The sequence below is a fragment of the Bombyx mandarina genome, chromosome 21, assembly GCF_030267445.1.
Source record: "Bombyx mandarina strain Sakado chromosome 21, ASM3026744v2".
Classification (NCBI taxonomy): domain Eukaryota; kingdom Metazoa; phylum Arthropoda; class Insecta; order Lepidoptera; family Bombycidae; genus Bombyx; species Bombyx mandarina.
The window spans coordinates 4,826,659-4,845,070 of NC_143227.1; the positions used below are offsets into that span (position 1 = coordinate 4,826,659).

Here is an 18,412-nt window from a genome sequence, read left to right on the forward strand (position 1 = left end):
CAAATGATTCATGGAATGTTCAAATTTATAGAGAACATACTTTATTGCACACCAAAACACAATTACCATCAGAAAACAGTCAACAAGCAGATACGTTTGTACAAATGGAGGTCTTCTCGCTAAAAGCTTCCAGACAACCGTTTAATTACCCGAAATTCTGGACAGATAAAGATAAAATTTATAATAAATTTATAAAGCTTAGTCTGCTTCCGCTAAACTAGAAGTTGGTATACGCACGTTCAACTCTCCACCGGAAACTGTATGAGTACCTACGTAATTTAAACCTCTTAACGAATTGTCGTTAAAAAATATTTTCCATTTTCATATTTCGGAAACAACAATGGTATTGATGATATTAATGATGTCACTCAATCCTCGGGTTTCCGAACGTGTGAATTGCCTTAAACAAACAAACACACAACAAATGAGGTAGGTATATGAGGTTCGTAGTTTTTTTTTTTTTTTTTTTCGTGACATACATATTACGAATATTCACGTTTGCGATCGTATGAGAATCGAGATGTCGAGAAAATACAAAGTGATATTGTAGTTTATTGACGTCAGTTAACGTGAAATGACATGAAGATTATAAGTACCAAAACTAATGGTATTGACAGTACTGGTACAAAATTCGCTACCGAAGAGAGTATTGATAACCTACCCGGGTACCACCACGCATTCCTGCCGTGAGAGACATGTACTGACAGCCGTTATACCGGCGGTGTAACTAGACCATTAGCCACGGCAAAAGAATCGGATAGGGCCTCAATAAAAATCGTCACTAGTATAATTTAAATTTAATTAATCACTGAAGTAGTTACCCAATAGTATTACTTATTAATTAGGTGTACCGTAGGTATTGTTATTCTACTAATATTATAAATGTGACAATTTGTGAAGATATTTTAATATCATTTCACGAAATCGTCAAAACGGTGCAAGTTTTTTTTTATTGCTTAGATGGGTGGACGAGCTCACAGCCCACCTGGTGTTAAGTGGTTACTGGAGCCCATAGACATCTACAACGTAAATGCGCCACCCACCTTGAGATATAAGTTCTAAGATCTCAGTCTAGTTACAACGGCTGCCCTACCCTTCGGACCGAAACACATTACTGCTTCACGGCAGAAATAAGTAAGGCGGTGGTACCTTCCCACGTGGACTCACCTCACAAGAGGTTCTACCACCAGTAATTATGCAAATTATAATTTTGCGGGTTTGATTTTTATTACACGATGTTATTCCTTCGCCGTAGAAGTCAATCGTGAACATTTGTTGAGTACGTATTTCATTAGAAAAATTGGTAGCCGCCTGGGATTCGAAGACCGGTGCATCGCTCAACACGAATGCACCGGACGTCTTATCCCTTAGGCCACGACGACTTCAAGGTAGGATATTATTAATTAGGTGTGCATTTTAGTTAAAAATCTAATAAAATTTAACTATAATATCCATAAGCATTGTTATCCTACTAATATAATAAATGTGACAGTTTGTGAAGATATTTTAATATCATTTCACAAAATTGCCATTAACGGTGAAAGTCACCTCTACCTTCATAAGCTAAAAATTCCAATTGTTCCAGGGATGGCTAAACAGTATAATCTTCATCGGTATGATGGTGGGCGCGTACGCTTGGGGTTCAGTGGCAGACTCGCTTGGTCGCAAGCGAGTGCTCATAGCCATCTCCATAGTGAACGCGCTCGCCATCGTCGCCTCCTCCTTCAGTCAAAACTACGAGCTCTTCATGTTCTTCCGCTTCGTGAACGGTGCCGCGTAAGTGCTCTTACCTAATAATTAATATCGTTCATTGCGTTATATACCTATTATATATAATATCGTTCAATTAGAAGCTTATCAGCACTAGAATTCAGCTTGCTACGAACTTTAGTGGTAGGCAGCCGCTTGGCTCTGCCCCTGGCATTGCTGAAGTCCATGGGCGACGGTAACTACTCACCATCAAGTGGGCTGTATGCTTGTCTGCCTACAAGAGCAATAAAAAAGAAACTTGTGTAGAATTAAAGCTAAATCACTTGTTTCATATCCTCACGGTAAACTAAGGTTTTGGTTTGACTGCCGGACACAGACAAACGAGGCAAGAACGAATAGGTTCAATCTGATCTCAAATTCTAATGTTTTGCTTTTTCTATTATTTCGTAAAGTAAAATGAGTGTGACGCTTCGTTGTTCCTCAAAATTAATGCAGCGAAGTACTAGCCTTCAGCAAAGATAAACTGATTCAAGGACAAGAATATATTTTATGAAATATGTAACGAATGCATAAATTGCCATGCTGGCTCTACGGAGTCAAAATCAGTGACAGTCCCAAAGTAAAAACTATTGTCGTTTTAACAATAAATTTAATGGATTTTTTTTATTAAATTAATTGATTGATATGCCTAAACAACTTTCTTTTGGATAAACTCATATTTTAATACAGATCAATACTTGTTTCAGCCTGGGCGGGTCGGGACCTGTGATTTGGTCGTATTTCGCGGAATTCCAGCCGAAAAAGAAACGTGGGGCCATGTTGAGTTTCATGGCAGCCTTCTGGACTCTTGGTAACTTGTTCGTAGCTGGTTTAGCCTGGGTCATAATTCCGAGTGGTAAGTTATCAATAATCTATACTAATTTATACTAATATTATAAAGAGGAAATATTTGTTTGTTTGAAACTACTGAACCGATTTGAAAAATTCTTTCACTGTTTGGAAACTACACTATTCCCGAGTGACATAGGCAATAATCTTTTTCGAAAAAAATTAGGGATCCTTACTAAAACTTCAATAATGTAACCCAAGGTGTAAAAAAATTCCTAGAATATTCTTTACATCGCGTGCCCTGCGAAAACTATTGATGATAAAATAAAATAATGTACTACGACTTTGTAGAACACATTATTATTTACAAAAAGTGTCGCAACATCATATGTCTAACTATTATAGTTATGCCGCAATAAGTCTTCTTTTTATTATTCTTTATTTTATTAAAAATAAAACGTCAAATGTCGTTGAAATTTTTGTTAAAGACCCGAGCCGAGCCGGAGCGGGCCGCTAGTAATAAATAAATAGATAAAATTAAAATCAAAAAATAATTCTTCGAATTGTTTAATCAACGGAATTTTCGATTCTACTCGTATAGCTAGCTGTCAATTGAAAGAATTGGTCATTTCCGCGAGTTACTTTAATGTCTTTGGAAACATTGCCTGGACTTATCTGGGATCGAATCTACAGAGATAATTTTGTTATTCGCCAGAAATCGGAGGATCGACCGGGGGCTTCGTGTACAATTCTTGGCGGATATTCCTGCTGGTTATGTCACTGCCTTCATTCGTGGTGGCGGCTCTACTGTTCCTTTTGCCGGAATCACCGAAATTCTTGATCTCGACGGGCCGACACGAAGACGCTCTAGAAGTGTTCCGCAGCATCTATCTCATGAACACCGGCCACAGCAAAGACCAGTATCCAGTGAAGCAGATCCTCGTGGACGATCTGGTGCACGCGAAGCCAGAGAAGCAAATAGAATCAAAGGAGCCAAAGTCTAAACTCAGAAGGATGTTGAGCGACATTGTCGAGCACAGCAAGCAGCTGTTTGTTCCGCCTATACTCAAGTTCACTACGATCTCTATTACAATCAACTTTACATTCCATATCGGGTAAGTTATTTTTAAATTTACCCTGGTAACAAAAAGCAGTTGACATCGATATGATAGTATTTCTCGTGGTTATTCTGAAGATAAAAGAACCAAAAACAAAGTTAGTTTAATATAACATTTAAAAAATATTTACGACTATAGAACTGCCTTTTTAAAGCTACTAGGAAATTCACTTTCCAAAACTATCTTAACAGAATTATCAAATATCAATTACTGGTATTAGGGCGTATCGGAACTTTTTCCACCACCTATTCGCTGATAACCTAAGTGACTATTCTAGCTACGCTATGACTGGTAGGTGACCTTACTGTGCTCAACGTGACCGAATGTACTAGTACTGGCCTTTCTGTAGAACTTTCAAATCAAAACGTGTTATATCTTTCCAGCTCATATAGGTGCTCTAATCATTAAGCAGTAGCTACTGTTAGTAATACTGCTAGTAAAAGGAATCTCACATGAAATCAAATAGCAAATTATTGAATGATTCATTTTTTGACGTGACAACGTCTTATAATTCGATGGAGCCGGCTGCACACACGAAAAAACATGACTCATGCGGCGTTACCTCGCTCTGAGGCGTATTTTCTTATGACGTTGTCACGTTCAACTGTCGTCAGTAAACTGACTTTACAGACAACCGATTTTTTTGTTATACAGGTATTACGGTCTGATGATGTGGTTCCCTGAGATGTTCAATCGCTTTGACGAGTGGTCGCGCACGCACGACAACGCCGAGGCGGACATCTGCGAGGTGACGGCGTACGTGACGCGGCTCGGCACGCACTCCGCCGCCGCGCAGTGCGACTCGCACATACACTCCGACGTCTTCATGGAGTCGCTCATCACCGTTGCGGCCGCCATACCATCCAACATCTTCGCGGTCCTCGGCATGGACAGGCTCGGGAGGAAGTTCTTCCTTGGTTAGTTTCTTTAAAACAACTTTTGCATCTAAGATACGCGAGCATACAGTCCGTTTGATTGTAACTAGATACCACATACTGGTGGTAGGACCTCTTGTGAGTCCGCGCGGGTGGGTACCACCGCCCTGCCTATTTCTGCCGTGAAGCAGTAATTCGTTTCGGGTTTGAAGGGTGGGGCAGCCGTTGTAATTTTACTGAGACCTTAGAACTTATATCTCAAGGTGGGTGACGCATTTACGTTGTAGATGTCTATGGGCTCCAATAACCCACTTAACACCAGGTGGGCTGTGAGCTCGTCCACACATCTAAGCAATAAATAAATAAAACTTATGGAAACCCTTTTTATCAATGTGTATGTACCGATGTACCTACCGATTAGATCTACGAATTGAAAAATCTTTCGCTACACATATACCTAAGAATTGGGCCGCATTTTTTCTCAGCCTATAGTGAAAACGTGAATAAAGTAAGCGCGAATAAGGAGTTCGTTTTTTTTTTTTTTTTTTTCCTACCTAAACTATGCCCTAGCGGCTATGTCAGCGTAACCCTAACTTTAGTAGGTGAGCTCACGGGGCTCAAACCTGATGACGTTGCTAACACGAACCCTAGCAAGAGCCGTGCTTCGCAGAATCTACCACGGTATCGGAAACGCGACCCACTGAGAAGATCCGGCGAGAAACTCAGTGGGCTGTGTCTGAGAGTCGGGAGTTTGTATTGTATACAGTAATCTTTAAGTATCTTTGTATTATATTTCAGTGTTTGCAACATTCTCGGCTGGCTCGTGTTCAGCCGCCATGTACTTCGTGTACAACAAAACGAACAACCTGATCGTCAGTGCTATATTCAGTTCAGTTATATCCTGCGGCAACGCCTCCCTCGACTGTCTCATCACCGAAGTATTTCCCACGAACTTGAGGTAATATGATTTTTATTATATTCACTGACGGTAGGACCTCTTGTCAGTCCGCGCGGGTAGGTACCACCACCCTGCCTATTTCTGCCGTGAAGCAGTAATGCGTTTCGGTTTGAAGGGTGGGGTAGCCGTTGTAATTTTACTGAGACCTTAGAACTTATATCTCAAGGTGGGTGGTAGATGTCTATGGGCTCCAGTAACCACTTAACACCAGGTGGGCTGTGAGCTCGTCTACCCATCTAAGCAACAAAAAAAATTTTTCAAACGAGCGTACAAAGTCACTGTATTCCCATATTTTTATATTTACAACAAAAGAGTAGGTACATTTAATAAAAGCACCCGGTCTGATTTAGTTGTTATCGCACTTATTAGCCTTTTATCTGTTAGGTAATTAACTGTGAAAATGACAATTCCCGGTTACCTGTGGATCCCATTACAGGATTTTCCACATAAAGGTTATTAATCGTATCGTTTTGTTGTTCCAGAGCTACGGGTGTGGCGGTTTCGATGGTAGCAGCTCGACTAGGTGGTATAATTGGCAACGTCGTGATCGCAGCCCTACTGGACACGTACTGTCCGGCGCCGACGTTCATTGTGGCCGTGCTTCTCGCCGGAGGCGGCCTCATGTGTCTCTTCCTGCCCAACACAACGCGACAAGCTTTACAATAACATTTCATCATTCACACCGAATTAAAGCGGTGGACCGTGATACCGGTTTTTGCCAGTATAAATATCATAAACATTTCTTGCCGATGGTAACACTGAACGGCTGTTTTAAGATATTATAATAGGGCAATTAATCGCTAGTTCTGTGAATCTAGTATGACTTCCTGAGGTTACTAGAATAGGTATATAAAAAAAACAGTTAATCGAGATAAAGTTTTGAAAGCCATTTCCAAAGTCGCCTGGTGATTCAATGCCCATTTGATGTACAAAGAGGACGTACCCCTTAGCTGTGTTATATGATATCATCAGCATCAATCTCATCGGACGATCAATTATTGTACCTATTTTTTAAAGTTTGTATCTTCTAAATTAAGGTACAAATTAATTTTAAAATTTTCTACCTAAAAATTCGAAGCGTCGACTGTTGTTTTTATTTTTTATTTTGGTAACACCGAAACTTAGTTTCATAATGGACATTTTACGAGTATTATAGGTTAAGTTTTATCATTTCATATCGATGTTGTATAAAAAGCAACTATTTTCTTATTACGAATTTATAAAAATTGTTACCCTAGTTAGTAGAATGTAGTGAATAATGTCTGATTTGTGCTATTAAGATTTGTTTGGTGTTGCATTGTTTCGTTGAATAATAAAATCCAAACAAATTCCGTGCTGTAAATTCATTGCACATTTCAGATTTTAGTTTTATGTTGATTATAAAAATGTAAAACGTAATATGATGAATAAATCATCTTAAAGACGTAACATGAATTTTATTTCGTTCCTTTCAATCGACTTACTCCTTTCCTTTTAATCGAAATACAACACAAAGGGAGATTAACAACAAAACTGATTAATTAAAATTTTATTTAATAAAAACTACATACATACGCAGAAGTATATCCTACATTCTTCTCATAGACCGGTCCTAAATCCAGACATAGATCACTCACAAAATCAAAGTGCTCTGACGTTTTTTTAAAAATAATTATAACAGTATGTAATTTATTGTACTTAATATTAACATTAACGCTATGATATTAGTCATTTCATTCAGTATGTTACCGACTCGACGACCAGTTTCAGGCGTCCCACCGCTTACGCCTGCATTCTCAATCACGAGACAGCATCACTTTAATTATTATCATAGTCCATGCTGCTTTTAACACTTCGAACTGGATAGAAATTACAAAAATACTATTCAACTAATTTTATATATTACACATATGATTTCAACAATATCATAAATCAATTTAATTTACATTTGTAAATTCTTAAAACCTATATTTAATATATTTAATGCTGTGAAAGCGGAGAACTCATATTTTTTTTCTTTTCCAAACACGAAATGAGACACGATCTAAAACCACATTCTTACTTTATATTTACAATCTCCGATGATGCGTACGTTTCAAACGCACGCAGTTTACTTCCTAGATATTCGGGCACCATTGACAACGAACCTCATTACCTAATCTAACAAATGAAAACATTCATAATTTTTAAGACTTAAAAGGCAGCATACCATTCATTAGACATCTATTGCACAGAACTCTTTTATAATGTAATAGTCTTTCTTTCTATAATAATTAATTGCAAAACATAATGACTCGATCACAACTGTCGTAACCAACCGTTTAGCATTGGCGGGACGCCTCGTTAACAGACAACTGAAGTGAGGGTTGTAATGGTATTTCAGCAGACGTCTCCGAGATATCGGAGCCAGGCGTGAAGAGGCGCCGTGTCCATTGCGCGCTGTCCTCACTCTCCGGCTCGCGGCCTCCTCCCGACGACGGAGACGCAGCGTTCGATTCTACAGACGAAATAGTTTTCTCCGCGATGTCATCGGTTAAAATCGGCATCGATTTCCCGACGGAATCGTCTTCGTTTAATAAAGGCATTGACATAGTAGCGGTCATTGGAGTCGTGGATTCCTCTGTAGATACGAACGTCATTTCTGTATTGGGGGACGTTAAGAGTGTTGTTCCGTAATTATTGCTGCTTAACGGATCCGTCATCTTGGGGGCTATTCTGGGATCGGTGACCGTTATCGGTAGTTCTAAGGAGGTAGGCACTGTGTGCGGGGTCACGCCGATGACCGCTAAGCCGTCTTCTAAATTCGACGGTACGGTCGGCTCGCTGTCTGCCTTTGTCGGCATCTCAACCGGCGTCATTATTGGTTGATTTAAGGTGCTACTAGTCTCTGATACGCGACAATGAACCGAAACGTTAGCGTTCAAGTCCCTAAAATCGGGCGCGTCGTCCCGGGGTGTGTCTGCGTGAAACACGTCACTATTCGCCAGGGCCGCTTCCAATATATCTCTACGCTCAGGTTGAGGAGCGATTACTTGTAAAGGCTCCACCGCCATGGGAACAAGCTGATTGTTTTCTAAAATCAATGGCCGATTGTCGATAGGCGTAAGAGTGCCATTATCTTCAACGCATAGGTAAAAAGAACCAGGCGGTCCCCCGAATGGTTCTCCGGGTACCGCCAACAGGTGACTGTCGGCGAGGGGAGCCGGTAGCGGCGCAGTGGCCTGTTCTGGTTGCGATACCACACTCTCGACTTGTTTTGCTATTGCGGTAGAAGGTAAGAGTTCCTCGAAATTTTCATATTCGGTATACGTTGAAGTGATTTGCGGAAAAGCATTTGCTGTGGTCGAAGCCACTGAAGGGCCAGACGAAAGGGGAGCCAGAACCGGCATCGGCACCGAGTTCGGCGAGGGAGCCGGTGCGATCGCTATCTCCTGTTTAATTTTCTTTAACGGCGCTGGAGACTCGGTAATTTGTTTCCTAGCTCTTGATTTTTGAATTTGAGTGACTGCAGTTTCGTTTTGTGGTATTGTAATTGACTTTTGAATTAAAATTTTCTTTTCTTGGGCCGGCGTGGCAGGCTTCTGCACTATTTGACCTGTTTTTTGTAGATGTTCGAATTGCGCTGCGGTTAATTGCATCATTGTACCGGATTTTTGTTGCAGAAATATTAAGGGTTCAGTGGTAGTTTTATGTATTGTCTGAACTATTTTTTTTGGTTCGGATGTGACTATTCGTTTCGGGGCAGGTCGTATTTCAGGCATGGGAGCTATATTGTGTGCAGTAGTAGAAACTCGACCCCCAACGATGAGTTGACCTTTAGAAGTTATGATCGCACTTTTCTGTTTTGGCACGATCCTAGTCTGAGTTTTTTGAACTGCAGCAGATTGAGGTTGAGCTTTTACTGTAGTAGCAATCGTGGTTACAGTTTTCTGCGTATTCGTATTAGATGTTAAGCGATGAGCTATACTTTTTAATTGGGAAACGTTTGGTTGTTGTTTATTTGGGAATAAAATTTTTTCATGTTCTGGTGTCAGTAGTATTCTAGATTGTGCTCCCTGTGCATTGGTGATGATCATAACGGTATTGCCCGGTGTAGTGGCATCGGTTGATGACGGCAACAATTTAGCAGAAACCGGCTTATTATCGACAGGATTGCCAGTTGTTTCTGGTCCCTTCGAAACAAGCACATGAGTCTTCCCAGTTTGGGGATCGATTACAATTTTTTGGGTCCGACTCGGCCGCGGAGAATTCGGTGTTGGTAGAATAATGAATTTTTCAGTTTTTCCACCCTGAGCAGATTGGACCACCGTAGGAGCCTGCTTTGTTTCTTTGACAGTAGTTTCAGGTTTTGTCATTATAATCTTTTGTTTCCCAGTGGTTTTATCTATTACCAGCATAGGTTTAGCACCTCGCAATTTAGATGATTTAGAAAGGATGTTAGGAGTTGTAACTTTATTAACTTCACTGACGGGGTTCATAAGTAAAGTTTTTACTTCAGGTTTAGTAGGTGTCGCACTAATCGGCACTTTATCATTTGCCTCGGATGTAATTTTCGTTTTAATCAATTTGGATGGATTCGAAACTGTACTGTTGCCGGACATGACTACGGGCATCTTTTCGATATTCTCTGCCGTTAACAAATCTTCAGACAAAACGATAGGCATCGAATTAATATCGAACATAGTATCGTCGGTTGGTGTTGAGTTATTCAGGGTCTTCTTCTCATTCATAGGCACTATCAAAGAATTCTGAGGTCTTATTTTCTGAAGTTTCGCAGGTGGCTTGGCTACTTTTCTAATTTTTTGCTGTATTATTATCGTGTTAGCGTCCGATGAAACCTCTGGTGATGTTTTAATAGTGTACGTCTGTACCGACGAAGGGTCTTGCGCAGGATTGTTGGTTCTGGATAGTATAATCTTGTCCGACGATGTAGAAATTTCAGAAGTCATATTGTTAATAACGTTTTTGTTCGGAGTGGTTCGTCGGATTATAATTTTTTGTTTTGTAGATTGTGCCTTTCCTTTTAATGCCGATTTGGCAACATCAAAATTAAGGATATTTTCTTTCCTCGGTAGTATTATTTGCTTTGAACTGGATGGAGACACTTTTGGTAGGCATGGTTTTTCTAAAATTTTCAACAATTTAGGCGTCGCTGTTTCTATTTTAGCATTCATACTGATGTTTGGTTCATTGTTGTTGTCACTGTTTGACAATAACGACACTTTTTGTTCTATGACACTATCAAAACTTTGGTCTTCAATTTTGAATGCTTTTGTGTTAGACATTTTCTTATCACTATTTTGATTCGGTTCAATAATATTTATTTGATGATCTATAGTTTCTGACATCTGTACTAATGATTTGGCAGCATTCAAGTTTTCGCTTTTTTCTTGCTCAGTTTCGTAACGATAGTTAACATTGCTATTACCAGTTGCAGTTATAGAGTCTTTCATAGGCACAATTTCTGTTGAACAACTTTTCGCCCCTAAACTAGGCGAGACCTGCTCAGAAGGTACATTTTCGTTTGATTTTAATATTATTTGATGATCCTTTTCAGTTTCGATTGCGAGTTGCATTGTAAGATTCTCGTGGTGTTCGTTGGGTTTTGACTGAATTGCTGTTGACGGGAGATTGATAAGAGTCTCGGCAATTTGCAGATCAGATTCTGATGGCACCGTCTCTATTGGCATGACAGTATGGTTCATTGGTACATCAACCTCTTTTACCAATCCATCGTTGCTTTCAATATCTTGATTAGTGTCGTCAATTTGCATTTTACTCAAAGTACTAGGCTGTGTCGATTCGTCGCTACAGATACGTGTCTGAATGATATTGTTATCGATGATTTTTTCCAGTTCTGCTTTATCTTTTTCAATATTTGTTATGGGCTCGTTTACTCGGTCACTATTACCATTATCGTATTCCATATTTTGTAAATAATTACCGTTGATGTTTAAGCTATCTTTATTATCATCTTCGAATAAATCTTCGGGTGGATCGTTACTGATGACGCGCGTCACACGATCCGCCTCTCGTGATACGCTCAATAAAGCATCTACTGCTGAAGCCGTCGACTCATTCATGTATCGTGGCTCATATATTTTTTTAGGTGTGACTATTTTTTCAATAATTTCTGGGCGAGGTTTAGGAATGGAAATTTCAGCTTTTTCCTGATTCAGCACTTGGTTTTCTACAGAATTATTATCCGTCTTTCTGGGTTCAGTTGTTATTTCAGGATGTCGCTCAACTTTATTTGTCTTTATGGGAGATCTTATATCAGGTGTATCAGCATTTATTGGTTTGATTTCTTGTGTTGGATACAACACATCCATTGTTGTTGTTTTTACGGAAACATTTTTAGGTAAGGTCACTCCTGCGGTTTTATCAATGTCCATAGATTCTGTTGCTTTTGACATGTAATCGCCAAATTGGTTGTCGTCTGTAAAACACTCAGAGATTTCTGCATTCTTTTCTTTTTCGCGTAATTGCGCCGCCTCTGCCTTCATTTTCTTTAGTTGTATTTTCGGTGCTAAGCGTGCTACTTTCACCGGTTCTATAGGTGGTGAATCCCTTGCTTCCGGAGAGGAAACGGCATCAGATCCATTAATTTCACTTTCAGATATGTCCATCCTTTCAACTGCATTTAACTGCTCTGCTACATATTTGCCGATGGCGTCTTGGCTTCTAGAGTGTCGACTACGAAAAAATGTTTTCGTTTTGAAAATAGCTTTAGTTGGTATAGGATCAATCACAGGATTCTCAGCTGGTTTCTCTGGGAAATTGTCACGACTTTTATCTGGTGACTTAACAACTGGAGGTTCAGGAAAATTTTCCTCCGCTTTTAAAGGTTCCGGAACGGACGGTAGCTCTGGGACGTTGGTCTTACTTAGTATATCAGCTACTTCTCTAGCAACCTCATCTTCGTCCAAGCTTTTTGCCTCATCTTTCCGTTTCGGATTTTTTACTCTTGGTATTTTCCTACCAGCATCTGTTTCAATTGTCCAGTCTTCATCTTCACAAAATTCGTATTTTGAGTCACTTGAACTCTCAGCTTTTTCAGTTATAGGGGAGTCATCGGATTTCTTTTCGACAATCACGACTACATCGGCAGGGACCTGAGCACTCGGTACTTCTGCTGGCGTAGGAACTGCAGGAGACTCGACCGCCACTCCAACTTCAGGTGATCCTGTCATCACTATTGTTGAGGACTCATCATTTGAGTCTTCATCAATATCATCCCAATCTGCTAATAAGCTGCTCTTGATTTCTTCATCAGTTTTCGTCTTTTTAATCTCTTCAATAGTCACAGAAACTTCATCGGCTGGTCGTTTTTTTACTTCTGATACTTTCTTGACTGCTTTATCGGCCTTCAGAATTCGTGACTTGCGGGTTTCGGAGTTCTTGACAGATGATTTTGGTTTCTTTGTCAGGATCTTTTTACGAACAGGTGACGGTGTATATGGCATAAAAGAAAGACTATGAGTTTTGTTGTGTAGAATTAATACATTCAAACGCGTTGTTGTAAATGGACAAGCATGACATGCATATATTCCGGAACTAGACGGTAGAGGCGTGGAAAAGTTCGAAGAAACTGGTTTCTCAACATTCTGAGCTTCCTCATTTTCATGTTCAGTTTTAGCTTCTAATGTGTTATTCTCAGCATTAATTCCACTTGTAGAAGGCGTTGATGAAATATCCTGAGTGATCTCAGTACAAGGTGTTTTTGAACCTTGTACTAAAATGTGTACTTTGTAATCTGTTTTTTCTTTCATCTGAAAATTTCAAAATTAGACAAGTGAGTTTTTTCAAATAACATTCATAATTATTCTTTTTAATTTATAATATTTACCTTTCTTGTAGGTGTGAAGTTTTGCAGAGATTCATTTTGTCTGCTTTTTCCGCTCTTACCTATGTAATTAAATCATAAATGTAAATATTAATGAGATTATTATTAATTTAAGTTTAGAGTGCAACTGGTTAAAATTTTTAATCTACCTTTCTTCACAGAGCTAGGTGTCTTCCTAAGATCGCCAAAGAGCCCAGCATAGCTTTGCCTTTTTGGTTCTTGAAATTCTTCCCTGGAGAGGATGTCTGGGTCACCTCCGACAGATGTTTCAGCATGAATTACATCATCAGGGAATTTTTCCATTAGACCATGTTTAGTTCTATACATATCTAAAATGAAAAACATATTCTGTGAAAACTGCTACAGAGAGTCATCATCATCATCATTCTCCTGCCCTTCTACCAGTCACCTAGGGTCGGCGCAACATGTTTTATCCTTCCATGCTCCTCTAGCATATACCATTTCTTCACTCACTCCCCTCTTACAATATCATCTTTCACACAATCCATAAATTTTTCTTAGGTCTACCTCTACTGCTACAGAGAGTAAAGACTATAAATATATTTTTTCAGATTACATACTCCATATTTATATTTGAAAATATTGAAAAATATTTATACTTACAAAGTCCTTTTTTGATAAAATCAATTTTCCGGCTACATTCATATTTGGAGATAGAATTCTCGTTCTTCACATATTCACTGAAAACATTAAATAAATTAATTGTTTTGTTTAGATTTTGTTAGTTGTTTAGATACTTTTAACTCTACCAAAGATTACCTCTTGTGAAATTTTATGGTACATAAAGAAATATATCTTTTATAAGTGACTACAATTATTAGTTTTGTTTATATTTTGTTTACAACTAAATATTTTCAAATTACGGAAACAATTAACGTCATACTTTACTATGCCGTTTTATAGTTTTCCACAAATTTTCGTTGACTCTTATTTTACTCTTTAAATCATGTAACTTGTTTTTTTTTATTCTTTTAAACCCCATTTATATATGAGAGAATATTTTAGATGGTGTACAAGAATTAAACCATGATATCCATTTACCTATATCATCAACCCTATTTCCAATAGTCCATTGCAGTATTCAACAATTGAGAACATTTTTACAAAAAAGAAAATGACAAGAAAAATAATGTGTGTGGTTAAAGCTTTAGATATGTAGGATTTGCGTATAAAGTACAAGACAGAAAAGAGCTTGGAGAAATTCAAGGTTCAACAGCATGTACAAATATGGAAAATGAAGAGATTCAGAGAAAGTTCATTCGCTTTCATTATGTGAGGTCTATAAGCCTCAGGATTCCTGAGATCACAGGGCATCAGCAAATCTTGGATTTAGGAAAACAAATCTATTTTCAATTTTCGGCATATCCAATTAAGTTTAATTTGAGTTTGTAGTGGAAATATAATATATATTTTTTTTATTTTAGAACTTCCTTTTTTTTGTCTATTATTTTCGCTTTTTTATTTACTTTACATACTTAATTTTAAAAAAAACCTATCCAAATTTTGGCATATAATAGCTTTTAAAACGAAATATTTTGTTGTGTTCCCCTCTTTGTGTCCATGTGTTGATATTGATTACAAATAAACAAAACAATTTTCTATATGAAGCAATGATGATATCAAACACATTCTCAGTTGGTTTTCATACTGACATATATGCACTTTTAGTACATTAAATGCACATTTAGAATAACTACAGTCCATATACACCACACAACATACAAGCGACTTCAGATTATTCATTCATATTTGTTCTTTGTGAGTGTGGCATCATAACACCCACAAAAAGTTGACAGAACCTAGCTCACCCACTAAACGACTCCCCTGCACTCTTACACCCGACGTCCGATCTCTGTTCGGGGTCAAAACCCGGTCAGAGTAAGGGGGTTCCCGCAGTCAACACTACAACCAGACACGCGGCGCCACCCCGAGGACGCCCGACCGACGGGTCGTCGAGGCGAACAGAACCTAGCCCACCTCAACTCACACATCAACATCATATTTACTTTATTTCTACTAAAGAAGATAGTAAAGATGTAAATTTAAGCAGTAGACAGCGTCTTAGCTCTGCTCCTGGCATTGCTGAAGTCCATGGGCGACGGCAACCACTCACTATCAGGTGGACCGTGTGCTCGTCTGCCTACAAGGGCAATAAAAAAAAAAGGTGTATTGCATGTCTACAGGGAGACTACTACAAAAAAGATACGCATTCTCGTTTCATGCGTCGGATAGCTGTTATATATTTGTGCCTTCATACTCAGGCCTCAAGGTTGGTGACAGCATTTTCATATCCATGCAGTCTTAGTAACTTTTTTTTTTTTTTTTTATTGCCTTTGTAGGCAGACGGGCATACGGCCCACCTGATGGTGAGTGGTTACCGTCGCCCATGGACTTCAGCAATGCAAGGGGAAGAGCCAAGCCGCTGCCTACCGCAACTGCTTAAAACCAGGCAGGTCAATAAGAGTAAAATATTATTTTCACACTATATGTTCCAGAGAGACAAAGGACAAAGAAAACCTGTCATCCCACATGTCAGATGCTAGGCAATGGAACGGAATATAATAAAAATGTGGTGATTTTCAAAAATCGGGTGAGGAAAAATCTCATAAATTTACAAAATACATATTTATTGTATTAGTTGATTCCCATTGGCACTCAAAATAACTATTGTCAATAGTATGTTCAGTATGAAATATATTAATGAAACTTGAAGCTGTCACGACAGCTTTTTCGTGCAATTATTTTTGTAAAATTACAGTAGCATATTGGTTATTTTTTAATTTCAATAAAATGTTTGTTTAACTTAAAATTTACACTATTTTTATCCATAGTTCAGAACCACAATTTACTCATAGTCTAATACTTAATTATTTTCTTTTGGAAGACATACCGGACAAAGTTTCAAAACATTTACAAAAGATTTGATATTAAGGTCTTCTCAACTTCTTACACGGAATTAATTTTATTAATTAGATTTAAATATGTACATGTTATATTTGAATTACATTTAACAAATCTTACAATTATAATTTTAAAAGTAATTATTATTAAATAAACAAATCAACAAAGGAAGGCAAAAGGGTTAATTTAATATCATGTTCTATGAATGTTAGCACGTACTTTAACAAAGAATTACACTAAAATACTTACTATGCGTCCTCCTGGAAGAATTTCACGATAGCTATAGGAGGCTTCCGAAAAGAAGACAACAAGTCGGATGGAAGCTTCTCTGGGGCCACTACTTCACTGGGCCACCAGCATGAGCCCAATTTCACCCAAACTATCTCTCCATCTAAATATTTAACTTCACTCTGTTCACTCATCTCCACTTATCTTTTTATGCAAAATGCACGACCATATTTTGTCAAGAAGTCACTGTAACAGAGCGGAACCGCTAATACATAATTATCCATATATTAACACATGATTTAAATCATACCGCAATTATTTTATAAATACGAGTCTCACAACCATTAAATAAAGTCTTTTGCCCTCTATTTGTCAAAACAGTAGCAAAATATTAGTTGTAAATATCACCGACTGCGTACGAAATTATTCTGCGTGTTTCTTATTGTGGTACCACTGATTTAATAAAAGAGGGCAAATACTACTGATTAATTACTTATTGGCAAATAAACATTCTTTTAATATTATTTACTGAATATTTACAATATTTTTAATACTTTTTTTTTCAATATTTATAGTTCTGCAATAAAAAAGTAATAAAAATACCCAGGCGGAAGACACTTTTGAGGTTGGCGTCAGCAGATACCAACATACATAAAAAATTGTGTTGTGAAAAAGCAAATTTTAGTCGATTTTGCGGAGCTACACAACTACCACAACCAACATAGACTTCATGCGTTGTACTCTTTTGCCTTTCATGTTCATAAGCTTCGAAATCAAACTTGTGAAAGTTGTAAGCAATTTGTGTGTTAAACTACAATACATGAGATGCCATTCTTGCAAGCTTACTATAGTCAAGCTTTCATTTTATGACATTCATGTCTAGTTAAACTAATGTAATGCGAAGACGGCTCACAGGTAGTCTCTCGCAATAATCAGAACTGTGAAATTCGCACATCGTCAGTTTTTTATTTATTTGTACAATGCATTGAAAAGTCTTATGAAATTATTTTAATTTTTGTCATGATTGTTTAACGGCATGATTCTTACCGAAATCCAAATGACAAAAGTATGAAAGTCTATCATCCTCTGGGTTCATCGTATGCGTCTTTTTTACTTTAGTTACTCGATAACTATTAAATGGGCATAATTAGGAAGAAATTTGTTTTTATCTATGCATAAGATTTCGAATCTTCAAGTTCAGATCTTAGTCTGACAGCAACACTACTCTAGGTATTTATAAAAGTAATAAGTCTGTCTTCAAATTACTTTTTCACCTTTATCTAGGGTCTGTAATTAAATACTTAAGCAGATTATATTTTATGTTACTATTAGAATACAGTTTTGTAAAACTCTTTATAATTTATTCTTTATCTCTATAGATTTAAATTCACTAAATAAAACTTAATTCTACCATTCTGTCACTGTAATTTTCATTCTCCTGTTCTTTTGCGTCACCTTTAGCCTCTAGCTTTCAAAATAGATTGAAGTCGTTTTGCGTACGTGTGTATGTAAAATTTGTAGCTACCAAAAGGTCATAAAAATGCATTGAAAATGTTTTAATCAAAACTGTAAAAGGACCGCATTTTTCGGGTTTCAAATCGGTGCCGACTGGATCGGTATTTAGAATATGTAAAGTACTAATTGTATAAAAAAACAAGATCTCAGAGTAACAGATTCCACAAATTGTTTTATTTAGCGCTATGACATGTCCTTCTTCAAACGAGGCTTGCGGAGAGTACTTAATGGTAGGCAGCGGCTTGGCTCTGGCCCCGGCATTGCTGACGTCCATGAACGACGGTGACCACTTACCATCAGGTGGGCCGTATGCTCGTCTGCCTACAAAGGCAATAAAAAAAATATATTAAAGTAATGGATGATAGAAATAAGGAACACACTGTGTGAATTTCAAAAAGTGGCCGTCGAAACACGGCCAATAACGGTGGCGCCA

At 38.0% G+C, this 18,412-nt stretch overlaps 2 protein-coding genes across 5 annotated transcripts in view; one reads left to right on the top strand and one right to left on the bottom strand.

Annotated features, from left to right (window-relative positions):
* The window catches only part of LOC114253050 (synaptic vesicle glycoprotein 2B), a 60,760-nt gene extending 53,843 nt beyond the window's left edge, over positions 1-6,917 (top strand). For all 3 annotated transcript variants that reach the window (XM_089736532.1, XM_089736531.1, XM_028187793.2), the window contains exons 6-11: positions 1,586-1,776; positions 2,457-2,605; positions 3,254-3,653; positions 4,311-4,573; positions 5,330-5,489; positions 5,972-6,917. In XM_089736532.1, coding sequence (XP_089592658.1) covers positions 1,586-1,776; positions 2,457-2,605; positions 3,254-3,653; positions 4,311-4,573; positions 5,330-5,489; positions 5,972-6,155 — 1,347 coding nt within the window. In that variant the 3' untranslated portion in view covers positions 6,156-6,917. The remainder of the gene's footprint in view (positions 1-1,585; positions 1,777-2,456; positions 2,606-3,253; positions 3,654-4,310; positions 4,574-5,329; positions 5,490-5,971) is intronic.
* Positions 6,918-7,002: 85 nt separating this feature from the next.
* LOC114253138 (uncharacterized) lies at positions 7,003-17,082 on the bottom strand. Of its 2 annotated transcripts, none has more exons than XM_089736530.1 (6): positions 17,019-17,082; positions 16,486-16,710; positions 13,939-14,015; positions 13,464-13,643; positions 13,318-13,376; positions 7,003-13,240 (listed from the first exon to the last, which is right to left on the bottom strand). In XM_089736530.1, exons 2-6 carry the CDS (start codon positions 16,656-16,658, stop codon positions 7,790-7,792), a joined length of 5,940 nt encoding a protein of 1,979 aa, XP_089592656.1. In that variant the 5' UTR covers positions 16,659-16,710; positions 17,019-17,082; the 3' UTR covers positions 7,003-7,789. The 2 variants fall into 2 exon arrangements, with proteins under 2 accessions (XP_089592656.1, XP_089592655.1); XM_089736529.1 differs by lacking the exon at positions 17,019-17,082 and adding an exon at positions 16,807-16,889.
* Between the last annotated feature and the right edge of the window lie 1,330 nt (positions 17,083-18,412).